The sequence below is a fragment of the Poecilia formosa genome, unplaced genomic scaffold, assembly GCF_000485575.1.
Source record: "Poecilia formosa unplaced genomic scaffold, Poecilia_formosa-5.1.2 Scaffold276, whole genome shotgun sequence".
NCBI classification, from domain to species: domain Eukaryota; kingdom Metazoa; phylum Chordata; class Actinopteri; order Cyprinodontiformes; family Poeciliidae; genus Poecilia; species Poecilia formosa.
In genome coordinates, this window is record NW_006800215.1 from 721,469 (window position 1) to 749,217 (window position 27,749).

General features: G+C 39.4%; 6 protein-coding genes across 7 annotated transcripts in view; 3 read left to right on the top strand and 3 right to left on the bottom strand.

Moving 5' to 3' along the window:
• The first annotated feature begins 759 nt into the window (after window positions 1-759).
• Window positions 760-15,352, top strand: dffb (DNA fragmentation factor, beta polypeptide (caspase-activated DNase)). Of its 2 annotated transcripts, XM_007571226.2 has the most exons (8): window positions 760-946; window positions 1,902-2,028; window positions 2,122-2,307; window positions 2,935-3,014; window positions 3,094-3,267; window positions 3,465-3,565; window positions 3,655-3,721; window positions 13,575-15,352. In XM_007571226.2, the coding sequence occupies exons 1-8, from the start codon at window positions 824-826 to the stop codon at window positions 13,755-13,757; spliced, it is 1,041 nt and encodes a 346-aa protein (XP_007571288.1). In that variant the 5' UTR covers window positions 760-823; the 3' UTR covers window positions 13,758-15,352. The 2 variants fall into 2 exon arrangements, with proteins under 2 accessions (XP_007571288.1, XP_016536781.1); XM_016681295.1 differs by lacking the exon at window positions 13,575-15,352 and having other exon boundaries at window positions 3,655-5,115.
• Window positions 4,006-9,552, bottom strand: LOC103151264 (UPF0688 protein C1orf174 homolog). The gene is made up of 4 exons (XM_007571225.2): window positions 9,354-9,552; window positions 7,419-7,490; window positions 6,918-7,277; window positions 4,006-5,970 (listed from the first exon to the last, which is right to left on the bottom strand). Exons 1-4 carry the CDS (start codon window positions 9,363-9,365, stop codon window positions 5,830-5,832), a joined length of 585 nt encoding a protein of 194 aa, XP_007571287.1. The 5' UTR covers window positions 9,366-9,552; the 3' UTR covers window positions 4,006-5,829.
• On the top strand, window positions 10,949-24,119 carry LOC103151263 (UDP-GlcNAc:betaGal beta-1,3-N-acetylglucosaminyltransferase 7-like). Its single transcript, XM_007571224.2, has 2 exons — window positions 10,949-13,528; window positions 23,382-24,119. The coding sequence occupies exon 1, from the start codon at window positions 11,912-11,914 to the stop codon at window positions 13,145-13,147; it is 1,236 nt and encodes a 411-aa protein (XP_007571286.1). The 5' UTR covers window positions 10,949-11,911; the 3' UTR covers window positions 13,148-13,528; window positions 23,382-24,119.
• Window positions 14,909-19,451, bottom strand: LOC103151261 (UPF0688 protein C1orf174 homolog). The gene is made up of 4 exons (XM_007571223.2): window positions 19,207-19,451; window positions 17,272-17,343; window positions 16,771-17,130; window positions 14,909-15,823 (listed from the first exon to the last, which is right to left on the bottom strand). Exons 1-4 carry the CDS (start codon window positions 19,216-19,218, stop codon window positions 15,683-15,685), a joined length of 585 nt encoding a protein of 194 aa, XP_007571285.1. The 5' UTR covers window positions 19,219-19,451; the 3' UTR covers window positions 14,909-15,682.
• On the top strand, window positions 20,773-23,936 carry LOC103151260 (UDP-GlcNAc:betaGal beta-1,3-N-acetylglucosaminyltransferase 7-like). The gene has a single exon (XM_007571222.2). The coding sequence runs from the start codon at window positions 21,765-21,767 to the stop codon at window positions 22,998-23,000; it is 1,236 nt and encodes a 411-aa protein (XP_007571284.1). The 5' UTR covers window positions 20,773-21,764; the 3' UTR covers window positions 23,001-23,936.
• Window positions 24,120-24,338: 219 nt separating the features above from the next.
• Window positions 24,339-27,749, bottom strand: part of cep104 (centrosomal protein 104) — a 35,895-nt gene continuing 32,484 nt past the window's right edge. Inside the window, exon 22 of the mRNA XM_016681294.1 lies at window positions 24,339-27,610. Within this exon, the coding sequence (XP_016536780.1) occupies window positions 27,474-27,610 (137 nt within the window). The 3' untranslated portion in view covers window positions 24,339-27,473. The remainder of the gene's footprint in view (window positions 27,611-27,749) is intronic.

Genomic DNA, 27,749 nt, shown 5'->3' on the forward strand with positions numbered 1-27,749 from the left:
ACACAACCGTACAGTTAATGATTATATCAGTATTTCACCGTTCTCCAACATTTGGAGAAAAATTGACAAAATAGTGTTGCCTATATTATTTGTTTTTTTATTGGACAACAAAGATAATGAACTGGAGTACCCTAGTTCCCATTTATAATATAATATAATATAATATAATATAATATAATATAATATCAATGATGTATTAGAATTAAGTTCTTTTAAGGCAATTTCTTGAATATTGTTTGGATCGATGTTGTGTTAACAAGAGCCTACAATAAATTCTTGAATTTTAATGCAGACTATAGCCCTAGCATTTTTATATTTGTTTATTGAGAATGAGAATAATATTAAATTTGGTCTGATAATTTTAGCACAAAAAAGTTAAAAGGTGCAAAATGCTGAAATTTTACATTTAAGATTTAAATGAAGGTACAAGTTTAGTTATGTTACAACTGATTGTTGTGTTTACAGAGCTACAGTTCAATTCAGTTCCGTTTGTTTATATATCTCCAATTCACAAAACATTGTCTCAAGCCACTTTAAAGTAATTTCAATACAATCATATAGAGCAAAAAGAAAACACAAAAACAAAAAGCAAATTGTAAGTTTATTTGATTTGATGATTTAGTCTATTTATTTTAAAGGTGACCGTGATTAAAAGTAATAAAACAATTCGCTAATTAAAAAAAATCCAAAATTAGCTGTTTTAGTGATGATTTCTGACTTTGTCTTAAGATAGCCACTAGAGGGCAGCACAACATCACTGCCGCTGCGTTACTGAGCGTAAAGAGGAAGAAAAACAAAGGAAGCGGTTTGTATAAATTGTGAAATGTTCGGACTCTTCAAGAAAAACAAACCTGTTAAAATTCGAGGTTATAGTGGGGACAGAAAATACGGCATTGCTTCTAAAGATGTAAAGGAGCTGATTAAAAAGGGCTGTAAGCTGTTACAGGTAAGCCGTATGTTTTTTGTAGTTTAATAACTTTCGTCGCTGCCTTTTTCTGAACCTGCGAGAATGAAGAGGGAAATGATAACCATGGACAGCTAAATAGTTTTCTTTAGTTATTAATTGAAAATAAGGCATTTTAATAATCCACGAACAAGTTGAACATTGAGTGAAGCGATGGATGGGGAAAAAAAGATGTTTTCCAGAGCTGTGATACGTCAGTTATACAGATAAAGTTTATATCTTTATAAACTAATAACTGATTTTAATTAACTCAGATTCAGAATTTAACATAATTGGCCGGAAAATTCTGACCTATTAATTTCGGCATATTGAATATTTACTGGCGAACATACGTTAATATTTTTGAAATAATCGTTGTTGGGACAATTATTTTTTTATTACACATAGGTAGAGCAAACACATTTATTTATAAGCACATCTACTTATATATGAATTAAATGAGTGAATTACATTTTCTTCTCCTGAATAAATTTCACGTTTAGGATTGTGCTACTAGAATGAAAAGATTAATTTACTTTCAGTTTCTTTTTGTTTGTGTGTTTGTCTGGGATGCCATCAGATGAGTCCACATCTGGACATGTTTTTGTATTGCTGTCTGTAATATAATCTTTTTTCTAATTTACATTAAAATATCACAATTCTGGGGAACCTTTGTGCTCTACCCCTAATGAACATTTTAGTGTGAGATTTTGTTGCTGCATAAAAACAAGTTTCTTGAGATTATTTGGCTTTTTACACATTTACCAGCAAATTTGACTTTTTCCAATTAAGCTGCCTGCATAAGTTTCTCATAGACAAAGTCTTAAGTCTATGTCTGTGTCTGTGTGTGTGCAAAATTTAAAGTCTGGAATGAAGCAGCTGATCTGACCTAATTATGTGTTTGTGTACTTGTTGAGCTTACAATAATGGGATGTTATCATGTTCTTCACCATCCCAGCTGCCACTTTCTGGTGCTCATGTGTGTTTATATGAAGATGGAACCATAGTGACAGAAGAGTTCTTTCCCACCCTGCCTGATAACTGCGAACTAGTTCTTCTGTCAAGGGGTCAGACATGGAGTGGAGGTACATGAAATAAAAATATACTTGTCCTCCATATCATCTAAAACACCATTTTTTCGTGTGTTATTGTTTTAAGCATGTCACTGTTTCTTGTAGTTGTTTGTGACATTGGTCGGTTGCTGAACACCGATCGCCACGCTGACGGTCTCATTGAAGCAGCGAAGGGTCTTCTCGCTGACGAGAAATCTTTCAAGAGGCGTAAAGTCCTTACTGACCTGCTGCAGAACCTGGAGGACAGATCGGATCTGGAGACCAGAGAGGAGGATGAAGACTGGTTTACTGGTACATACCATGGAGCAATAAATTAAGATGGTTGATTCTCCCACTTTTTGTACCATTTTACTAAGACCAATAAATCAGTTACTTACATAGGTTGCAGCCATAGTTTAGTGTATATGTTGCCCAAAATATGAATAATAAGGCAGATTTTTTTCTACACTTACTAGTGGACGGTTGAGTCCACTTTCTAAACAATTGTTTGTTTGTTTTTTCTTTTTAAATTGTAATGATGATGAATGACTCATGTCTTTGGTGTTGGTATCCAGCAACATCAGAGCAGCACTCTACAAAACATGCAAGGATCTGTAAATGCTGTACATGCCTAAAACCAGCTTTTTATCTGATCATCATACTTGACTGAACATGTTTATGTGCTTTAAGAATTATTTACCTGTTGTGCTTACTTTTGTAGGTATAGAAGATAAAGAGCAAAAAGAATCTGTCCAATTTAAACTGTACTTTTTTTTTTAGATAAATAAAGGACTTGACATTTTGTGGTTTGTAAAAAAGGCCAAATCTTGATGCTTTTTGACTGTTAAAACAACATGTCCACATGTACCCTCTCAATGAAAGATTATCTCCAAAGTTGTATTAAACTTAACCCTTTGAATTGTTTTGGTTCTATTCCAGGTGTCGATGTGCGATTCAAAACAAAGTCCGCCTACATGAAGTACAACTGTGAAAGCAGAATACGAGGCTACGTGAAGGAGGTGAACCCGAGGCCCGCTGAGACCCAGCACGTTTCCCTGCGCAAATTAAACGTTTCAATTTCCTGTGTCGATTTTTCAGGTGGACAATGCAACCAACAGCATACAGAAAGCTAAAGTGAAGGAGGAGTTTTTAAAAGCATCAAAGTGCCTGGTTGAGATGCTGAAAAATGACAAGTACAACGGTAAATACTTCGATAGGACTGAAAAGGAGTCTGGGCGCCTCTGCACTAAGGAAGGATGGTTTACCTGTCAGGTACGGCAGAAGTTAAGCTTTGTTGCAACGGGATGGCCTCTGCTCCAATTATCAGACATTTGTGATTCCGTTTATTAGGAACAGAAATATATTGTGAGAAGCACAGCAGACGTACAGTGACAGTTTTTTTTACCATTTTTGAAAGACGTGGAGCTGCTTTGCACAATCCTCACTCTTCCTCTCTGTGGTCTCCTCAGGGATCGTTTGAGCAGAAATTGTGCCAGTTGCTCCATTCAATCAACCCGTATGGCAGCAGAGAGAGCAGGATCGTCTTCAGCACTTGGAACCTTGATCACAGGTTGGATACTTCCCGTTCCTGGCGTATTAAAAATAGCAGGAAATCAAACGTTTTTTTTTTTTTTTTTTCCCCCCTCCCCTTTTCTGCAGGATTGAAAAGAAGAGGACTATCATACCCGCTCTGCTGGAGGCTCTGCAGACTCATAAGACCGCAGACATAAACTTGAACTACTTCTACCAAATGCTGTTCACCAGGGAAAACCTGAAGCTAGTGCACATCGTCTGCCACAAAAAGGGAGCGCACGACCTGACGTGTGACACCAATAAGATGTTCAGGACTAGTAAAAATGCAAGGAAAGCAAAAGAAGATACCAAAGGGAAGAAAAAGCATTGTACCTAAAGACGTTTTTACGCCAATGTTTTTTTTAAATTAGTTTTTATTTGCTGTGAAATTGATAACTTGTCATTCATTGAACAAAATGAAACAAAACAGTTTTGTAAATCATGAAAAGCTTTTTATTGTATTATGTAGCACAATAATGTAAAATAAATGGATGGATTAAGAATGTTGCCCAAATAATGAGACATTCAATCAGTCTTGAGTTGCACACACTGAAGACAAATGTTATTTATTTTTACATAAATAAGGCAGTAATAATATATAATATTTCTGTTAAGTGGTCAGATCAATCAGCTATATACAAAACCTGTGGATATAGTTCTAGTGCAATTGCAGATAACCTGTTAAGGTTATATTTCTCAATCAAGTTTGTTCAAATATAGTTAAAATGCAGATTCTTAGGCAGAAAAAATCAACTTTGTCATTAATAACTTTAGCATCTATAAACAGTATGAATACAAAGAATAATTAGCTGCACGTGTGTGTGTGTGTCTGTCTATATATATATACGTTTATCTACATACAGACATTGTTACAAAGCTGCCAAAAACCTTTAAGGATGGATTTTAGACACTTGGTGAAAAATGGCTGGAACATGACATTCATCTCTGACCTTGTAATAAACAGATCTGCTCTTTGGGCGTTCTCCAGCTTTCTTTCCTCGTAACATTTAGGTAGCCTGACATAGGCTTGCATATTTGTCAATCTGCTGTAATTTGCATGAAATTTTCATCAGTGTATAAACTTAATTTGTTATACAAGCACCATTAAAATGTTACGTTTAATTCAGCAATGTTTGGCATCTCAGAGTGAATGTTAAAGTGGTTGGATCCTGATAAGATACAGCTGGATAATGCAACATTACAGCAACCCTGAAATGACAGTACAGTATACAGCATGTATACAAACTGCCTGCAGAAAGTTAAAAGGATTGCGTTGAAACTATTCAACTTTTAAGTGAATAGTTTGTTGTAGTTATTCAAATGATAGGAAAACAATATCAGATTTGTGTTCAGCACTTCCACAATCCAGACATTAAAGTACACTGCCTGGAGCAGAGATATTGTCATTTAGAGCACCTTGACGTTGATATTTTTGCATCAGCTAATCAATACTCAAAAAGAGCAGTAAGAGACGGAGCAGATTTTCAACTTGACTGGCTCTGGCCAGTCAAGTTGAATCTTTTTTTTTTGTTTTGTTTTGTTTTACCTCATCAATAAGTGCAACAAAAAACCACGCTGTGTGTTGCAATAACACTGTTCAGCATGGAAGTTGTTAAGAAAGACGACTCAACACTTTCAATTTTAAGATGCTTATGGAAGGACAAAAAAAAATGGATCTTCTGAAAGCTCTTGGAGAGAAAACTTAATTGGCTACAATCAGCATTAACTTGAGCTTAGCGCTTTACAAAAATTGGAAATTAGCAGCACGATTCTGACTGGTGCGTTTCTAGTCAATCTGTTGTCCTCCTCATATTTTGTTCTTTTTTTTAAAATATCTCCTGAAGTGCCGCTGAGCGCTCTGAAAAAGGTAGGCTACAACCGAGCGTGGACTTATGAGAGTATATGCAACCCTATATACAGTTTCAAAACAAAGCACTTGTGTTTGCTTACATATTATAATTTTTTTTACTGATTGTTGGCATGTGAGGAAACGGCACGAAAGCATCCGGCACCAAACCGGACGCTTTCAGCAAAGAACATTTCCGCGTTTACAATCGCACTTTAGCACCGCTAGAAACACTGCCAATGAAGTATTTCTTTGACAGCCAGTACCACTAACCATCCTTCATTATCCTCACATCAGTGATGGCGCTGAGACTTCGACAGATGAAGAGGACCGACTGAATGCAGCATCTGAGCAGGTAGTTTGTTGTCGCTTCTTCCAAAGTGCTGGGATGTTGTTCTGTTTTAACCGGCTCTTCTCTAAGTGCCGGGTCCGTCGTCTCGTCGGAGGGCGCCGTGGCTCACCTCTTCGCCATCGCTGTCTTCCTGTGCGTAGTAATGCCGAAACCTCTCCTTCCTTCGAGCACTGGGAGAAGTAGCAGGTGATCTCCGAGGAAAGTCCTGCAGGAACAAAGATTCGTACAAGACTTTTGACTTGGCACAGCTGCCTGCGAGAAATCTGTCGTTTGACCCTCCCTTCAATGTTTTCACCTTTTATAGACATTTTAAAAGTATTAAAAAAGGTTATTTACTCTGAAGTTACCTTGTCATGAATTCAATCACGTACCAAATAGAGAACATAAAAAATAACCACAGAATCCACCAGATGCGAAAATCCATCCAATAAAGATATAAAATATCTGTCAACCAATAATGAGGAAAACATTTTTGAGGTAATTATTATTTGTGGGGTTGTCGATGTGCAGATGTGCTGCTTAGAGCTAAGGCAAGCTAATTTGGTTTTAATTTATATCAGCCAAGTGCTTAGCTAGCCTAAACAGGAGAAAAAATTGTAATAAACAAACTGTTTAAAAAATATTAAATACAAAAAAAGCACATAAGAAAGCAATATCAAAGGATTATTCTATTTATATGGCGTTGGGAAAAAAAAAACAGGCACTTGAGGTGGCAGCTCTAAAAATATTTTCCTGCTTACCTTCCTTACAGAACTATCGTCTTGTACTAGTTTAAGCAGAACAGCAAACTACTATACGTTTAATTGACAGCAACAAATTTCAAATCTTAAACAAAGGCGGCTTTCCTTTTTTAATATGCAACACATCTGGCCTCCAACAAATTAAAACTGACCGAATAAACAAAATGTCCTAAATAATGGCAATTTGATACTTGCTTGGAAAAATCTAGGCATATTTAAGGACTTAATTTTCTTTATAGTTATTGAATGATTATTAAATTTTGAACTTTTTAAGGCCCTACAGAAATTGTGTAACCACAAAAACAAACTGATATGACTTGGTGAAGGTTCAACCTGACCTTTTCTGACACCTTTGGGCTTTTTGACTTGTAATAATAGCAGCTTACACAACTTGCAGACCTCAAAGCCTCACCTGTACAATATCCAAGTTCCCAAAGAACTGCTCCACAGGAAGGATTTGATTACTGTCGTCATCTGGGAATAAGACTCTGCTACTGTTTTCGGGTTCCACACATTCAGGAGCCTGCTCCTCCAAGACGCTGTTAGCTTTGCAGCTGCTGACCTCCTGCTCTGACCTCAGCTCGTTCTCTTTGCCCTCCTGACCTTCGAGCTCGGGTGAACCCAGGCACCTCCTCCTGTCAGCAGCCTCGTGGCATTCGCAGCTGATACGAGACAGTTTATCTGCGGATTTGGATGTCCTCAGCGCTGAACTGTCCTCTGGTGACAAATGCATCTTCTGGCTTTTACGGTTTTTCTTCTCCGAAGCTGAAACCTGTGGCAGAATGCGTACATGCAGAGAGGTCAAGTGGTTAACCGTTGCCACTTAACAGTCTGTACAAAATATACTTAAAACAAAAACAGGGGAAAAAAACAACAAAACAATCAGATCAAAAGCTGTGGTCTCAAAACCAACCTTTCTAGAGGCTCTGACCTCAGAGCTGCTCTTCCTCTTTCTAGACGTCATGTTATCAAGTTGACTAGGCATCTGGAAAAAGAAATGCATAAACAAAACCAAAACACAGGCTGCTTATTCCTCAGTAACCACATATCATTATAGCAACTACTTAGTTAAATGATTTGGCTTCAGTCAGTCAGCTGATGCAGCTGCTGTCACCCTAGCAGGTCCCAGGGAGCTGAAGCTATTTAGCTAAATGTTTTCACAAAGCCTCGCTGGCAACTCAGATTACCTTCAGATTATTGGAGGTCTGACTCGGCCTGTAAATTGATCTTAAGCAATATGTTTCTCTAATTTTCAAAGGCTCACCGTAAACCATATAAAACCGCTTGTTCGGCATAACGAACTGACCACTTTATGGATTTTACAGGCTGGGTTAAAGTCAGGACAAAAATGAGTTGTGCTGTTGACGTCTCGGGTTAGGATTAAGCACTGCTTTTGAAATTAGATTAGAAGGTGATTCCAAAAGCAGCCTGCTGCGTGTGATGAATAGTGGTTTATGTATATCTGCACAATTAGTTACACGTCATCTCGGCCAGCAAGCAAAAAATTAACACGGAGAACGAGACTTGAATCCAGGCCTTAAGATTTCTCTTCAAGTGTGTTTAGATTTTTGATAAAAAAAAAAAAAAAAACTGAATGTGAGACTACTGAGCAGCACTACAGCAGCTACTACTAAGCTTCAAAAGCTCCAATTGTTCAAAACGTCACTTATTTTTTTAGATGTATACCTGGGAGACAAAATCTCTGAAGCGTCATGTACGACCAGCAAACCTCTCAATAGAAACAAAGCAAAGTAAAACTACACAGACGAATCTTTTAAGATGCTTTGTTAAGTGAAGAGCAACACACACTTCAGTTTCATAACTCTTGGTGAGGCTGAAGGTTTTGGCTTAAACGCTTTCAATCTGCCGGTAAATTTATAGCAGAAGTTCCCAACTTTTTTAATCTTCTAGCTCACAAAAAAGTAGAACATTGTGATCCCAAATATATTCCACAGCTATGCATCATCCCATAGAGAAGATATTCCTTCTCATTTTTACAAAAAGTTTTGTTTTTCCTCATTTTAAAACCAAAAAAAAAAAAAAAACAGAAATAAACAGACTCATCTTTAGAAAGGACAACTCATTTCCTTGTAGATAATTATCAAAAATTAGAAGTCATCATTTTTTCCAAAGGTCATGTAACATTTGCAGCTGTAAATGAGGTTCATTTAGCAGGGTTATGGACAAAATAGCTCTTTGGATTATAAAGAATGCAGACTCTTGGTCTAAACATAGAAAAGTATATATGTAAAGTATAAAGTATTTATGTTCTTTCTTAAACTAAAAAAAAAAAAAAGTCCAAAATGTTTACTCAAGAAAACTATTATACTAGCTTAATGTGAAACAACATTAGTTTCTTCATAGTGTCCCATTTCACTGATATTTTCACCACCATCTTACTTAATTAACAAGAGACAGGAGTAGAGCTAGGGGTAACTGTAACTGTAACTGCTTTAACTGTAGAATATTTTCTCTACAATATTTATTATAAAGAAACTACTGCAATTAATCCTGAGCCCCAACGACACCCACCCAGCCCTTTTTGACGAGAAATTTCAAAGAAAGTCTCAAATTACAAAACAATCACAGCTCCAGTCCTCCAGCAAATACCGAACATTTTCTCCATCTCGACACCTTTGTCCAGGAACATTGCTAACTTAGCCTTCGCCAAGATTACCCGGTGTTACAACAAGGGGAATAACGGCTTATGACCCCAAAGTGTCGTGTGTGTTAAAAACTACACGTCGAAAAACAGTTTTATGCTTTTACACCCCAAGGTTGAAAGCTAAAATACTTTAATTACATAACACGACGTTACTGGTTTACTCGATTAGCTACTCTGTCTTACCTTGTGCATCATTCGCAGCCGGTGCTATTTCGGTTCCAAATATCTAGCTCTTTGTTAGCTTTGTGACTAAAATGACAGCTATAAGCAACTATTAGGCAGTGAAAATTTTACGAGCAGTGCCGCCGTCGTTGTATTCTGCTTGTCTGTCTGAGTCTGAACCGCCGCCTTCTCCGTGTATTTCCTGCTGTCAGGTTCAAGCTGAGGTCATCGCGTCCCTGTACTGGCACTGCAGAGTACTCCCTGGGCTGCGTTCAAAATATCTTCACTCGTTCACTAGGTAGTGCACTACGAAGGGTTAGCGACTTTCTTCTTTACGCAGTCGGGTAGCTGCAAGAAGTATCAAGAAAATTTGAACTTAATCTTCATTCAGATCCTTTATTCAGCCTAAAGTAATAAGTGTGTTCCTAGTTACATCACATCCTAATAAGAGGAAGAGCTACAGTTAAAATGTTGGAACGCAGCCTACATGTCTGCGGACGTAGCGGACGAAAGTAATGTAAATATGGGTTTGAACGTTATTGACCAAATAATTTACTGTGAGGGGTCAGTCTCTTTCTACACAAAAATATTACATTGGGTTGTAAATACTGAACGGACATTTATCCCTGTTAGGGAGGGTTTTTTCCTCAACAGTATACCCAAACACGCATTTTAACTGCGCATTAACTGATTCCAAAGTCTTCCTGTTAAAAAAAGAGAAAAAATCATAACCTACAACGTTTTGGTTTTAAACTTTGAGTCAAAGAGATTGTATCATCTTATTTAAAAGTAATCTCGACGATCCTCGCTTTAAACTAAACATCTGCAAGTTGCAACTGACTACATAACTATGCCTAACTATTTATGTTATAATGTGTTGCAATGAAATCTTAATGTGGAGGTAATTATATATATATATATATCTTTGGTCTAAATGTGTGGGAAAATTCAGTGTGGTTTGCATAGGAAGTTGAGGTAAAAAAAAAAATGTCACACCTCATGATCAATGTAGTTCACACATTTATCCATAAGAGGGGGCAAGAGGATAATCATTTTACAACTTGTTTCTGTTTGGTTGCAGACGATTCTGCCACAGTTATTGCATGTAGGTACTTTATGTAAGATTACGGTTCATAAAAGGTAATATTTGGTTGGTTCACTTGGAATGATCAAATTCACGTAGCAGACAAAATTAGTTTTAGAAAAAAAGATGATGACGTGTATTTCACTGAAGGGAAGATATATGTTCAAGAAACCATTTCCCGAAACGAGGCAATCATAAAAACACAATTAAAAATCCCAACTTAGTTTACAGCATCTATTTTCAAATAGTTATTTAAAAGCACCAGACAATACAACATTTTAAACACTAGAAATATAAAGCACCAATCACCGCGCCACAAAATCTCACAAATACTTCTCTCAATAACAAACCTAAAAAAAAAGACAAATGGTGCATTGAAAGCACATTAAAAAAAACCCCAGACGACACATAGTTTAATTTTACAGTTAAAAACTACAGCAAAACAAAGATAAAAACTATTTGCAAGAAAGAAGGAAAATAACCCTTATAATTGTAACGGGTGGGACCACCCGTTACATAATGAATGGTAAGTGGCATGCGCTTGTATAGCGCTTTATCAATTAGTCCAGGGGACCGCAAAACGCTTCATACTATTTACAAGCTAAAAAATAATATTAACCTGTTGATCTCGTGTCTTTTACTTTTTTCCAGTAAAATACTTAAACAATTCTAAAAAAATCAGTTTCGTTTAGTCCCTTAAAGAAATGTACACCCTTTACTATTCACAGAACCTGAAAGGAATGGATTCTTATCCCTCTGTGCAGTCAGGAGGTCATCCGATTAGTCGCGGATTGATTGTATTGCGCGACAATGACTCCAGGCGTTCAGCTGGAGGAGAGAAAAAAATGTCAGCCCTGTAGCAGATCAAAGAGATCTATAGATCAATAATCTCAACTTGATCACACAGACTGCTGCGAGGTGATCCAGTCTGTATTTATGCAGAATCTCAACTTCCGGAACCCGAACTGGTCAGAATGCATAAATATATTCTTTAAAGCACATCATCACTTCACTGATGATCAGAAGTGTAAGCTACAGTATATTTAGGATGCTGTGCATGTCTTTTACAATTTGATTTAACAGTTTCTCGTTACTGATCATTAGAAAATAAATCCTCTATACGCACAAATATGATGCATCAGGCACCTGATGACGATTAAGAGCTCTGCCCTGCTTCAGGGCAAATCCCCGGGGGGTGGGGGATATTTGGGTGAGGCGGTCCTGCAACAGGTCTCCAGTCTGCGAGGAGACTTAAAGCGACACGAGAGCGACTGCGAGCCATGAGTCTCTTTTTTTCCCCCAGCCACAATAAACAGTGATGTGTGACAATCGTCCACGTGGGCTGAAGTGGCTCACAGAGGGACGACTTCACTCTCCCGCAAGTGCGCGTGAGGATGGAAGGCGGTGGATGCTTCCACGAGGACGCACGGCTGTGAAACAGTATGAAGACCAAACCCGCAGCATCTGAGGGTCCCGTGGCGCCACGGTGACAGATATGGATCACTTCTTTCGGAGAAAGCGGGCAGGTTTGGTGAAGTCCTTGTTGAGTCTCTCCTTGGTTTTCGCGTCTGCTCTGATGATTCTCAAGCTGAAACTGTCGGAAAAAGACGCAGAGGGCTTGAAAGGCGCACAGAAAGCGGACTGGTGCGGTTCGGACTGTTTTCCTTCAATACAGGCACCGGTACAGTCCAAATTCTGGAGACTAAATGCCGCGGCGCAAAGCAAGAGAGTGGACTCGCAGCGGGTGTCCAACGGGACCCCGACCAGCTGGGAAGTACAAGTTCTGAACTGCAGCGAGGACGAATTGGTGAAGAGTCAGGGTTGGTTCCGGCGTCTGGACCCGAGGTTTCACCAGTTTGTTCTGCACAGACACTGTAGGTACTTCCCCATGCTCATCAACCACCCGGAGAAATGCGCGGACGGACAGGTGCACCTCATCATGGTGATCAAGTCCGTTATCGAGCAGCACGACCGGCGGGAAGCTGTGCGTAAAACCTGGGGCAAGGAGCGCACAATTAACGGAAAGAAGATCAAAACTTTATTTCTACTCGGAACCCCGACAACGGGTAAAGACACAAAGAACCTCCAGAAACTGATCGAGTACGAGGATCGGATCTACAAAGACATCCTGCAGTGGGACTTTATGGACACCTTCTTCAACCTGACCTTAAAGGAGGTGAATTTCCTCAAATGGTTCAACATCTACTGTCCCAGGGTGCAGTTCATATTCAAAGGAGACGACGACGTCTTTGTGAACACGCACAACCTGCTGGAGTTCATCGGCTTCAAAGTGGAGGAGCGCAAAGACTCCGACTTGTTTGTGGGGGACACAATCTCCAAGGCGATCCCCATCCGGAACCGCCAGAGCAAATACTACATACCCAAAGAGCTCTACGACCAGCCGTACCCGCCCTACGTAGGGGGTGGCGGATTCGTGATGTCCTCCCAGCTGGCCAGGAGGCTCTTCACGGCGTCGGAGGACGTGGAGCTGTACCCCATCGACGACGTGTTTTTAGGGATGTGTCTGAAGAGGCTGAACGTGTCTCCGGAGTTGCACTCAGGCTTCAGGACCTTCGGCATCACCAGACAAAAGGTGAGCTCCATGAACAGGGAGCCGTGCTTTTACAAGAGCCTCATCGTGGTGCACAAACTGAGCGCGCAGGAGCTGCTCAGGATGTGGAGCGCAGTGCACAACAAGGATCTGGTTTGCGCGCAACGGAGCTTTATATGAAGGACCCCCCCAGCATGAAATAAACTTGATCAATACATTCATTAAATCGTCCGGAGGTTTTCGTTATTATTCCGACTGTATTCGATCTTCAGCGGATTCGGTGGAGAGAAACGCAGTCGGTGTTCTCTGCGTGTCAGATAAAACTGTCTGCAACCTGGCTGAACACCGTGGACCCTAAGTGGACCTCTTTTGGTTGATTTGTAACTTGTAAAACCACTATAGCTCCAACTAATAAGACGTGAACATTTTCAAATTCAGTTTGTGCCATTTACAATCCTGAAGTCCTAATGTGAGACACAACACTTTATCACGGACTTTGGGAGAATAGCGTTTTAAATTTGCAGGTTAAAACGTGACTCTTTCCATCACTCCTCTGTTCAGGTATTTCCTGAGATTTTATTCTCCAATTTCAGGATTTTATANAGACATAAACTTGAACTACTTCTACCAAATGCTGTTCACCAGGGAAAACCTGAAGCTAGTGCACATCGTCTGCCACAAAAAGGGAGCGCACGACCTGACGTGTGACACCAATAAGATGTTCAGGACTAGTAAAAATGCAAGGAAAGCAAAAGAAGATACCAAAGGGAAGAAAAAGCATTGTACCTAAAAATGTTTTTACGCTAATGTTTTTTTTTTAAATTAGTTTTTATTTGCTGTAAAATTGATAACTTGTCATTCATTGAACAAAATGAAACAAAACAGTTTTGTAAATCATGAAAAGCTTTTTATTGTATTATGTAGCACAATAATGTAAAATAAATGGATGGATTAAGAATGTTGCCCAAATAATGAGACATTCAATCAGTCTTGAGTTGCACACACTGAAGACAAATGTTATTTATTTTTACATAAATAAGGCAGTAATAATATATAATATTTCTGTTAAGTGGTCAGATCAATCAGCTATATACAAAACCTGTGGATATAGTTCTAGTGCAATTGCAGATAACCTGTTAAGGTTATATTTCTCAATCAAGTTTGTTCAAATATAGTTAAAATACAGATTCTTAGGCAGAAAAAATCAACTTTGTCATTAATAACTTTAGCATCTATAAACAGTATGAATACAAAGAATAATTAGCTGCACGTGTGTGTGTGTGTCTGTCTATATATATATACGTTTATCTACATACAGACATTGTTACAAAGCTGCCAAAAACCTTTAAGGATGGATTTTAGACACTTGGTGAAAAATGGCTGGAACATGACATTCATCTCTGACCTTGTAATGAACAGATCTGCTCTTTGGGCGTTCTCCAGCTTTCTTTCCTCGTAACATTTAGGTAGCCTGACATAGGCTTGCATATTTGTCAATCTGCTGTAATTTGCATGAAATTTTCATCAGTGTATAAACTTAATTTGTTATACAAGCACCATTAAAATGTTACGTTTAATTCAGCAATGTTTGACATCTCAGAGTGAATGTTAAAGTGGTTGGATCCTGATAAGATACAGCTGGATAATGCAACATTACAGCAACCCTGAAATGACAGTACAGTATACAGCATGTATACAAACTGCCTGCAGAAAGTTAAAAGGATTGCGTTGAAACTATTCAACTTTTAAGTGAATAGTTTGTTGTAGTTATTCAAATGATAGGAAACCAATATCAGATTTGTGTTCAGCACTTCCACAATCCAGACATTAAAGTACACTGCCTGGAGCAGAGATATTGTCATTTAGAGCACCTGGACGTTGATATTTTTGCATCAGCTAATCAATACTCAAAAAGAGCAGTAAGAGACGGAGCAGATTTTCAACTTGACTGGCTCTGGCCAGTCAAGTTGAATCTTTTTTTTGTTTTGTTTTGTTTTACCTCATCAATAAGTGCAACAAAAAACCACGCTGTGTGTTGCAATAACACTGTTCAGCATGGAAGTTGTTAAGAAAGACGACTCAACACTTTCAATTTTAAGATGCTTATGGAAGGACAAAAAAAAATGGATCTTCTGAAAGCTCTTGGAGAGAAAACTTAATTGGCTACAATCAGCATTAACTTGAGCTTAGCGCTTTACAAAAATTGGAAATTAGCAGCACGATTCTGACTGGTGCGTTTCTAGTCAATCTGTTGTCCTCCTCATATTTTGTTCTTTTTTTTAAAATATCTCCTGAAGTGCCGCTGAGCGCTCTGAAAAAGGTAGGCTACAACCGAGCGTGGACTTATGAGAGTATATGCAACCCTATATACAGTTTCAAAACAAAGCACTTGTGTTTGCTTACATATTATAATTTTTTTTACTGATTGTTGGCATGTGAGGAAACGGCACGAAAGCATCCGGCACCAAACCGGACGCTTTCAGCAAAGAACATTTCCGCGTTTACAATCGCACTTTAGCACCGCTAGAAACACTGCCAATGAAGTATTTCTTTGACAGCCAGTACCACTAACCATCCTTCATTATCCTCACATCAGTGATGGCGCTGAGACTTCGACAGATGAAGAGGACCGACTGAATGCAGCATCTGAGCAGGTAGTTTGTTGTCGCTTCTTCCAAAGTGCTGGGATGTTGTTCTGTTTTAACCGGCTCTTCTCTAAGTGCCGGGTCCGTCGTCTCGTCGGAGGGCGCCGTGGCTCACCTCTTCGCCATCGCTGTCTTCCTGTGCGTAGTAATGCCGAAACCTCTCCTTCCTTCGAGCACTGGGAGAAGTAGCAGGTGATCTCCGAGGAAAGTCCTGCAGGAACAAAGATTCGTACAAGACTTTTGACTTGGCACAGCTGCCTGCGAGAAATCTGTCGTTTGACCCTCCCTTCAATGTTTTCACCTTTTATAGACATTTTAAAAGTATTAAAAAAGGTTATTTACTCTGAAGTTACCTTGTCATGAATTCAATCACGTACCAAATAGAGAACATAAAAAATAACCACAGAATCCACCAGATGCGAAAATCCATCCAATAAAGATATAAAATATCTGTCAACCAATAATGAGGAAAACATTTTTGAGGTAATTATTATTTGTGGGGTTGTCGATGTGCAGATGTGCTGCTTAGAGCTAAGGCAAGCTAATTTGGTTTTAATTTATATCAGCCAAGTGCTTAGCTAGCCTAAACAGGAGAAAAAATTGTAATAAACAAACTGTTTAAAAAATATTAAATACAAAAAAAGCACATAAGAAAGCAATATCAAAGGATTATTCTATTTATATGGCGTTGGGAAAAAAAAAACAGGCACTTGAGGTGGCAGCTCTAAAAATATTTTCCTGCTTACCTTCCTTACAGAACTATCGTCTTGTACTAGTTTAAGCAGAACAGCAAACTACTATACGTTTAATTGACAGCAACAAATTTCAAATCTTAAACAAAGGCGGCTTTCCTTTTTTAATATGCAACACATCTGGCCTCCAACAAATTAAAACTGACCGAATAAACAAAATGTCCTAAATAATGGCAATTTGATACTTGCTTGGAAAAATCTAGGCATATTTAAGGACTTAATTTTCTTTATAGTTATTGAATGATTATTAAATTTTGAACTTTTTAAGGCCCTACAGAAATTGTGTAACCACAAAAACAAACTGATATGACTTGGTGAAGGTTCAACCTGACCTTTTCTGACACCTTTGGGCTTTTTGACTTGTAATAATAGCAGCTTACACAACTTGCAGACCTCAAAGCCTCACCTGTACAATATCCAAGTTCCCAAAGAACTGCTCCACAGGAAGGATTTGATTACTGTCGTCATCTGGGAATAAGACTCTGCTACTGTTTTCGGGTTCCACACATTCAGGAGCCTGCTCCTCCAAGACGCTGTTAGCTTTGCAGCTGCTGACCTCCTGCTCTGACCTCAGCTCGTTCTCTTTGCCCTCCTGACCTTCGAGCTCGGGTGAACCCAGGCACCTCCTCCTGTCAGCAGCCTCGTGGCATTCGCAGCTGATACGAGACAGTTTATCTGCGGATTTGGATGTCCTCAGCGCTGAACTGTCCTCTGGTGACAAATGCATCTTCTGGCTTTTACGGTTTTTCTTCTCCGAAGCTGAAACCTGTGGCAGAATGCGTACATGCAGAGAGGTCAAGTGGTTAACCGTTGCCACTTAACAGTCTGTACAAAATATACTTAAAACAAAAACAGGGGAAAAAAACAACAAAACAATCAGATCAAAAGCTGTGGTCTCAAAACCAACCTTTCTAGAGGCTCTGACCTCAGAGCTGCTCTTCCTCTTTCTAGACGTCATGTTATCAAGTTGACTAGGCATCTGGAAAAAGAAATGCATAAACAAAACCAAAACACAGGCTGCTTATTCCTCAGTAACCACATATCATTATAGCAACTACTTAGTTAAATGATTTGGCTTCAGTCAGTCAGCTGATGCAGCTGCTGTCACCCTAGCAGGTCCCAGGGAGCTGAAGCTATTTAGCTAAATGTTTTCACAAAGCCTCGCTGGCAACTCAGATTACCTTCAGATTATTGGAGGTCTGACTCGGCCTGTAAATTGATCTTAAGCAATATGTTTCTCTAATTTTCAAAGGCTCACCGTAAACCATATAAAACCGCTTGTTCGGCATAACGAACTGACCACTTTATGGATTTTACAGGCTGGGTTAAAGTCAGGACAAAAATGAGTTGTGCTGTTGACGTCTCGGGTTAGGATTAAGCACTGCTTTTGAAATTAGATTAGAAGGTGATTCCAAAAGCAGCCTGCTGCGTGTGATGAATAGTGGTTTATGTATATCTGCACAATTAGTTACACGTCATCTCGGCCAGCAAGCAAAAAATTAACACGGAGAACGAGACTTGAATCCAGGCCTTAAGATTTCTCTTCAAGTGTGTTTAGATTTTTGATAAAAAAAAAAAAAAAAACTGAATGTGAGACTACTGAGCAGCACTACAGCAGCTACTACTAAGCTTCAAAAGCTCCAATTGTTCAAAACGTCACTTATTTTTTTAGATGTATACCTGGGAGACAAAATCTCTGAAGCGTCATGTACGACCAGCAAACCTCTCAATAGAAACAAAGCAAAGTAAAACTACACAGACGAATCTTTTAAGATGCTTTGTTAAGTGAAGAGCAACACACACTTCAGTTTCATAACTCTTGGTGAGGCTGAAGGTTTTGGCTTAAACGCTTTCAATCTGCCGGTAAATTTATAGCAGAAGTTCCCAACTTTTTTAATCTTCTAGCTCACAAAAAAGTAGAACATTGTGATCCCAAATATATTCCACAGCTATGCATCATCCCATAGAGAAGATATTCCTTCTCATTTTTACAAAAAGTTTTGTTTTTCCTCATTTTAAAACCAAAAAAAAAAAAAAAACAGAAATAAACAGACTCATCTTTAGAAAGGACAACTCATTTCCTTGTAGATAATTATCAAAAATTAGAAGTCATCATTTTTTCCAAAGGTCATGTAACATTTGCAGCTGTAAATGAGGTTCATTTAGCAGGGTTATGGACAAAATAGCTCTTTGGATTATAAAGAATGCAGACTCTTGGTCTAAACATAGAAAAGTATATATGTAAAGTATAAAGTATTTATGTTCTTTCTTAAACTAAAAAAAAAAAAAAGTCCAAAATGTTTACTCAAGAAAACTATTATACTAGCTTAATGTGAAACAACATTAGTTTCTTCATAGTGTCCCATTTCACTGATATTTTCACCACCATCTTACTTAATTAACAAGAGACAGGAGTAGAGCTAGGGGTAACTGTAACTGTAACTGCTTTAACTGTAGAATATTTTCTCTACAATATTTATTATAAAGAAACTACTGCAATTAATCCTGAGCCCCAACGACACCCACCCAGCCCTTTTTGACGAGAAATTTCAAAGAAAGTCTCAAATTACAAAACAATCACAGCTCCAGTCCTCCAGCAAATACCGAACATTTTCTCCATCTCGACACCTTTGTCCAGGAACATTGCTAACTTAGCCTTCGCCAAGATTACCCGGTGTTACAACAAGGGGAATAACGGCTTATGACCCCAAAGTGTCGTGTGTGTTAAAAACTACACGTCGAAAAACAGTTTTATGCTTTTACACCCCAAGGTTGAAAGCTAAAATACTTTAATTACATAACACGACGTTACTGGTTTACTCGATTAGCTACTCTGTCTTACCTTGTGCATCATTCGCAGCCGGTGCTATTTCGGTTCCAAATATCTAGCTCTTTGTTAGCTTTGTGACTAAAATGACAGCTATAAGCAACTATTAGGCAGTGAAAATTTTACGAGCAGTGCCGCCGTCGTTGTATTCTGCTTGTCTGTCTGAGTCTGAACCGCCGCCTTCTCCGTGTATTTCCTGCTGTCAGGTTCAAGCTGAGGTCATCGCGTCCCTGTACTGGCACTGCAGAGTACTCCCTGGGCTGCGTTCAAAATATCTTCACTCGTTCACTAGGTAGTGCACTACGAAGGGTTAGCGACTTTCTTCTTTACGCAGTCGGGTAGCTGCAAGAAGTATCAAGAAAATTTGAACTTAATCTTCATTCAGATCCTTTATTCAGCCTAAAGTAATAAGTGTGTTCCTAGTTACATCACATCCTAATAAGAGGAAGAGCTACAGTTAAAATGTTGGAACGCAGCCTACATGTCTGCGGACGTAGCGGACGAAAGTAATGTAAATATGGGTTTGAACGTTATTGACCAAATAATTTACTGTGAGGGGTCAGTCTCTTTCTACACAAAAATATTACATTGGGTTGTAAATACTGAACGGACATTTATCCCTGTTAGGGAGGGTTTTTTCCTCAACAGTATACCCAAACACGCATTTTAACTGCGCATTAACTGATTCCAAAGTCTTCCTGTTAAAAAAAGAGAAAAAATCATAACCTACAACGTTTTGGTTTTAAACTTTGAGTCAAAGAGATTGTATCATCTTATTTAAAAGTAATCTCGACGATCCTCGCTTTAAACTAAACATCTGCAAGTTGCAACTGACTACATAACTATGCCTAACTATTTATGTTATAATGTGTTGCAATGAAATCTTAATGTGGAGGTAATTATATATATATATATATCTTTGGTCTAAATGTGTGGGAAAATTCAGTGTGGTTTGCATAGGAAGTTGAGGTAAAAAAAAAAATGTCACACCTCATGATCAATGTAGTTCACACATTTATCCATAAGAGGGGGCAAGAGGATAATCATTTTACAACTTGTTTCTGTTTGGTTGCAGACGATTCTGCCACAGTTATTGCATGTAGGTACTTTATGTAAGATTACGGTTCATAAAAGGTAATATTTGGTTGGTTCACTTGGAATGATCAAATTCACGTAGCAGACAAAATTAGTTTTAGAAAAAAAGATGATGACGTGTATTTCACTGAAGGGAAGATATATGTTCAAGAAACCATTTCCCGAAACGAGGCAATCATAAAAACACAATTAAAAATCCCAACTTAGTTTACAGCATCTATTTTCAAATAGTTATTTAAAAGCACCAGACAATACAACATTTTAAACACTAGAAATATAAAGCACCAATCACCGCGCCACAAAATCTCACAAATACTTCTCTCAATAACAAACCTAAAAAAAAAGACAAATGGTGCATTGAAAGCACATTAAAAAAAACCCCAGACGACACATAGTTTAATTTTACAGTTAAAAACTACAGCAAAACAAAGATAAAAACTATTTGCAAGAAAGAAGGAAAATAACCCTTATAATTGTAACGGGTGGGACCACCCGTTACATAATGAATGGTAAGTGGCATGCGCTTGTATAGCGCTTTATCAATTAGTCCAGGGGACCGCAAAACGCTTCATACTATTTACAAGCTAAAAAATAATATTAACCTGTTGATCTCGTGTCTTTTACTTTTTTCCAGTAAAATACTTAAACAATTCTAAAAAAATCAGTTTCGTTTAGTCCCTTAAAGAAATGTACACCCTTTACTATTCACAGAACCTGAAAGGAATGGATTCTTATCCCTCTGTGCAGTCAGGAGGTCATCCGATTAGTCGCGGATTGATTGTATTGCGCGACAATGACTCCAGGCGTTCAGCTGGAGGAGAGAAAAAAATGTCAGCCCTGTAGCAGATCAAAGAGATCTATAGATCAATAATCTCAACTTGATCACACAGACTGCTGCGAGGTGATCCAGTCTGTATTTATGCAGAATCTCAACTTCCGGAACCCGAACTGGTCAGAATGCATAAATATATTCTTTAAAGCACATCATCACTTCACTGATGATCAGAAGTGTAAGCTACAGTATATTTAGGATGCTGTGCATGTCTTTTACAATTTGATTTAACAGTTTCTCGTTACTGATCATTAGAAAATAAATCCTCTATACGCACAAATATGATGCATCAGGCACCTGATGACGATTAAGAGCTCTGCCCTGCTTCAGGGCAGATCCCCGAGGGGTGGGGGATATTTGGGTGAGGCGGTCCTGCAACAGGTCTCCAGTCTGCGAGGAGACTTAAAGCGACACGAGAGCGACTGCGAGCCATGAGTCTCTTTTTTTCCCCCAGCCACAATAAACAGTGATGTGTGACAATCGTCCACGTGGGCTGAAGTGGCTCACAGAGGGACGACTTCACTCTCCCGCAAGTGCGCGTGAGGATGGAAGGCTGTGGACGCTTCCACGAGGACGCACGGCTGTGAAACAGTATGAAGACCAAACGCGCGGCATCTGAGGGTCCCGTGGCGCCACGGTGACAGATATGGATCACTTCTTTCGGAGAAAGCGGGCAGGTTTGGTGAAGTCCTTGTTGAGTCTCTCCTTGGTTTTCGCGTCTGCTCTGATGATTCTCAAGCTGAAACTGTCGGAAAAAGACGCAGAGGGCTTGAAAGGCGCACAGAAAGCGGACTGGTGCGGTTCGGACTGTTTTCCTTCAATACAGGCACCGGTACAGTCCAATTTCTGGAGACTAAATGCCGCGGCGCAAAGCAAGAGAGTGGACTCGCAGCGGGTGTCCAACGGGACCCCGACCAGCTGGGAAGTACAAGTTCTGAACTGCAGCGAGGACGAATTGGTGAAGAGTCAGGGTTGGTTCCGGCGTCTGGACCCGAGGTTTCACCAGTTTGTTCTGCACAGACACTGTAGGTACTTCCCCATGCTCATCAACCACCCGGAGAAATGCGCGGACGGACAGGTGCACCTCATCATGGTGATCAAGTCCGTTATCGAGCAGCACGACCGGCGGGAAGCTGTGCGTAAAACCTGGGGCAAGGAGCGCACAATTAACGGAAAGAAGATCAAAACTTTATTTCTACTCGGAACCCCGACAACGGGTAAAGACACAAAGAACCTCCAGAAACTGATCGAGTACGAGGATCGGATCTACAAAGACATCCTGCAGTGGGACTTTATGGACACCTTCTTCAACCTGACCTTAAAGGAGGTGAATTTCCTCAAATGGTTCAACATCTACTGTCCCAGGGTGCAGTTCATATTCAAAGGAGACGACGACGTCTTTGTGAACACGCACAACCTGCTGGAGTTCATCGGCTTCAAAGTGGAGGAGCGCAAAGACTCCGACTTGTTTGTGGGGGACACAATCTCCAAGGCGATCCCCATCCGGAACCGCCAGAGCAAATACTACATACCCAAAGAGCTCTACGACCAGCCGTACCCGCCCTACGTAGGGGGTGGCGGATTCGTGATGTCCTCCCAGCTGGCCAGGAGGCTCTTCACGGCGTCGGAGGACGTGGAGCTGTACCCCATCGACGACGTGTTTTTAGGGATGTGTCTGAAGAGGCTGAACGTGTCTCCGGAGTTGCACTCAGGCTTCAGGACCTTCGGCATCACCAGACAAAAGGTGAGCTCCATGAACAGGGAGCCGTGCTTTTACAAGAGCCTCATCGTGGTGCACAAACTGAGCGCGCAGGAGCTGCTCAGGATGTGGAGCGCAGTGCACAACAAGGATCTGGTTTGCGCGCAACGGAGCTTTATATGAAGGACCCCCCCAGCATGAAATAAACTTGATCAATACATTAATTAAATCGTCCGGAGGTTTTCGTTATTATTCCGACTGTATTCGATCTTCAGCGGATTCGGTGGAGAGAAACGCAGTCGGTGTTCTCTGCGTGTCAGATAAAACTGTCTGCAACCTGGCTGAACACCGTGGACCCTAAGTGGACCTCTTTTGGTTGATTTGTAACTTGTAAAACCACTATAGCTCCAACTAATAAGACGTGAACATTTTCAAATTCAGTTTGTGCCATCTACAATCCTGAAGTCCTAATGTGAGACACAACACTTTATCACGGACTTTGGGAGAATAGCGTTTTAAATTTGCAGGTTAAAACGTGACTCTTTCCATCACTCCTCTGTTCAGGTATTTCCTGAGATTTTATTCTCCAATTTCAGGATTTTATAAACTAGGCATGGGCTGGCACTAGATTCCAATGATAAGACGGCCTTGAGTAAAACTACTATAGAATCATACCGACACAAAAAATAAACCTAAATTGAAACACTGATGTGGCAAATAAAAAATAATAAAAAAAACCACCATATATATCTTTTTTTTTCCTTTACAAGTTTCCTTCAGCTAACTGACAGCTAACACCTTTCAGCTAACACCTTTGTTGCTGCAACAACACAGGTGTTGCAGCAACATCTGTCGCAGCAACAAGTGTGGGAAGGGCACTGCTTTGTTAGTCTGCATTCCATTCAGCTGGAGAACACTCTTATTTAAAGAAATTACACCATCAGGACACTGTGATTAAAAATGTTAGTATATGTCAAACATCTACGGTCCATAACTGTTGAAAATCATACCGCTGCCTTGCTCATGCCTAATTTTAGCTGCAAAGGGAACTTTATAGGTTTAGAGTAAAGAACAGTAGTTATTTGATTATTTTACAATGTATTGTAAAAATGTAAAAAATAAAAATAAAAAAATAAAATAAAAAAAAGAGAAAAATATGTGGAAGTCAGTCAATATGGTTTATGGTTGATGTAACTCCTTTGTTTTTGATTAAGAGAAAGTAGGTCCCAAGACCAAAGAAACAGGAACTAATGTTAATAGCTCTTGTTCTCTGTGAAAATAAAATCGGGAATCCCAAAGTCACTTTGTAAAATGTAGCATGTCTGGTGTCATCATTTGATTAACAGCGACGTCTGGAGAGCCTCCCAACTGTAATTTGACAAAACTCATTAGATTCTGGCACTCTACAGACAGTAAGGTTGTTTTCACCTTTATTTCGGCGCAGCCAACGACCGGCCAGCAACTATTTTTGGCTGGAACATTCTCAGAGAAATGTGGTTGTTTCAACTTTATTTACAAAAGTCATTGTGATTCAGCTTTATTTCATACACACAAACACATTTCCATAGAAAAATAGCTATTATGCAAACATGTCATAAGAATTACTGAGTACAGTGCACAGAAAGCGCCATAAAAAACCGTTATAAAGTCACAGCATATTAAAGTCCACACAAAAGCATGCAGTGTTAGAAACTAAATATGCTGCATCTTATAAAACAGCTGCTGATCAGTGGTAGCTCTGTCGTTAACCATCTTTGACATTGTATGAACAGCTTCATGAAGTGAGAAAAGCCAGAGCTCAAGATTACATCAAAAGTTTCCAACCACTTCTGTCATTTTCTCTGACGCGTTTCAGTTAGCGCTGTCAAGACATTTGCACGCTAAAATAATAACTGAATAAATACTCTTGTTAACCTTTGTAGTGCGACTCTACATGGTGCAATAATCTCCCTTTGTTTCATTATTTTTAAATTTAATATTCTCTACAGCTAAGATTTAGTTCGGAACATTCATTTGCAAGATTGTCATTTGGAAATTTCAGGAAAATAACTGGTAACAAAATTCCTTTGGCAAGGCGTTACTTCATTCCCTGTGTACAGTGCAAGAAAGACAATGTCAGGGAATGTGAGGGCAGACGGCTCACTGATGGCCGCAGTAAAACTTGGGCAGATCTGCAATGGCTTTAGGAAGAAAGGACCGCCAGCGCTGTTGCCACAGAGACTTCAGCCAGCAGCTTGTTACTTCTGCTTGTTTTAACACACTTACAAACAGGTTTAGATTTGTGCAGACGATAGCATTCAGCGGAAGTTCAAACATAGGCATTTACATAGGCAGCATGAAAACAATACAACTTTTTTTTTTCCCCCTCACTGTCTGACATTTAATCAGACTTGAGTTTCAGTCAAAATTTGCAATACTATTTGTATTAGTTAAATACATTTAATCTTGCTAAATGAGAGATCTTTGTTTCCTTTAAATTCAAAAGTCAAGATAAATAAACCTGTGGAACAATTTTCAAAAGCTCAGACTAGGATGCAGTGGCTCTGTAAGCTTCAGACATGCTGGTTCAATTAATGTTGTTGCCAATTGAACTTTTAAATAATATTTTTTTTTACTTTTCTTAAAATCTGACATTTACATTAATTTCTTTAGTCTTTTGAAAATTCCCTTCTAGTTTCCATGACTTAGTTGAAATATTTTGTCTCCTTCCAACAAGGCTCTGGAGATTTCACATATTCTTGTGTTGGAGCTGGTTTAAAGGTTTGCAGGTCGCTTTGCTCACACACACATACGCGCACACACACACACCTTTTCAACTCTCCCCCACAGTTGTAACAGTTGGCCCTTTTGTGGAAAGTCGTGAACTTCCTGGTTGATCGAATAAAATACCGCTTCTATATTTCTCATGATGCCATTTATTTGGTGAAGTGCTTCACATTTGGGACAGTGTTCTCAGAAACGTGAGCTTCCCCCTTTTTTTCCTAGAATCTCCACTACAGCCAAAAGCTTCAACTGTATTTTGATCTGAGCAGCAACGATGTTTCCAGAGACTAACGTTATTTTCTCGGAGTCCATTTTCAAACTGTAATCTGGTTGTTTATGGTGATTTTGGAGGAAATTAATCTGCTTTGTATGTGACCTTTCGGCCCATGTTGGTACGGGTGTCATTTCTCTCTGGACAAAGAATCTCTCAGCAGGTTCAGCAAGCATCTCCGCAAAGGTCTTTTGCTTTGGGTGTGATTGTCGATACGCATGTTTACCAAAACACGTTAATATCTGGGCACATGGGAGCCATGTCCTTCTAGATCTGTATGGTGATTGGACCTTCCCTTGTTGCTTATACTTCTGAATAATGCTTACAACAGATGAATGTGACGCTTTCAGACGTCTGGATTTTGATCCACAATCCTGATATCTTGGCTGGTTCTTTTAGATTGTTTCCATGATGTCACCCAAGGAAAGTAGCGACATTTCTATTGTTTTGTCAAAATACATACACTGCTGTGCCTTCAACTAGAAGCAAACATGGCATTATTGTCACCTGGGCTTTCCAAAATTGTTTAAAGGCATGACAATCTCCACGTATGTAAGCTTTTAAATATGAAGAAAATAATAAAAAAAAAAAAAAAAATCCTCTCATTTTTCTGCTATGTAACCACACAAAAAAAACAAGATTAGGTCAAAATCTTGACCTAAGTTTTTTAGGTTTTAACCTAAAACAAGATTATTTGTTTTAGGTCAAGTAATTTTATTGACCTAAAACAGAAAAGAGTTTTTATCTGGCTTGCTGATGAGTAGTGAGAAAAAGAAAAAAAAAAAAGTAAATTTATGGTTTTATCTTGATGCGATACACAGCATCAAAACAAATTTGCTCCATAATGCAGTTCAATTTTTTTAAATAAAGGAGAGAGAGAAATGAACGGCTCGTTCTGCCGTAACGGGCATCTAGACGTTTCCGCACAGAGCATTTCAGTAAGCAGACGTGACATGTCCCTGGTGATGTCAGACTGATGTATTCAGTGTTGTGTCAGCTTGGTGAAACTTTGCTTCCAGCAGAGTGCCTGCATTGTGCAAAACGTGGGCAGTGACTGAGCAGAGAAGTTGGACTGAAAAGATGCAGCTGGCTGCATAACTGGAAATGCTGCATCACATAGCTTTTGAATTTTAACCAGCAGCTGGGAATATACATCAGCATACCCTCAACATGGCTTCATTTTTCCAATATAATCTTTACGATTAAAATTACTGATAGTTCCACAGTAAGGAATGGTAAGATTTCACTTTAAGCAACATATAAAAGGCTTTAAACAGCATTGACAGAAATAAGACTGCAAGAGACGAGAAGCCTTGAAGGGGCGTATCACTTTACAAGCGCACAGTGTATGCGCTCACATTTACTGGCCTCACAGGTGTTTACTGGTAGAGGTTTAACCTGCGGACAGGACGGTGAGGCAGCTGATATTCTGACACAAAATAAGCTTTTGTTTCAAACCCAACGGGCTGAACTAGATCACCTTAATGATGAATTGCAGTTTTGTTTCCGCCTACTTGAGTGCACGCCCTTTGTCAATAACTCCCAAATGAGAGGGCAGGGAGGGAGTTGCTTCTTCTGATTATGTACCATCTTTGGACGATGGAGTTTGTGACCGACCAGCTTCAGCGCTTTCCTGCAGCGTTTCTCCTCGCCATGGGTGTCAGGAATGGGATCCGGCTGCCTCTGCCCACGGGCCCGGTTCTGGTTCTGGCTCCGGCTCTGACCGACAACGACTGCTTTGTTCCCCCAGGAGCCCTACCTGGAAAAATGAACACACCCACAAATGTCATCCTTAAATTTACAGTAAAAAGGGAAATTCACCAACGCTGACTCCAAAGAACGCAGCCTGCATGCCTGATGACGCGTCTATAAACAGGAAGCGTCCATGAATAGGTCAT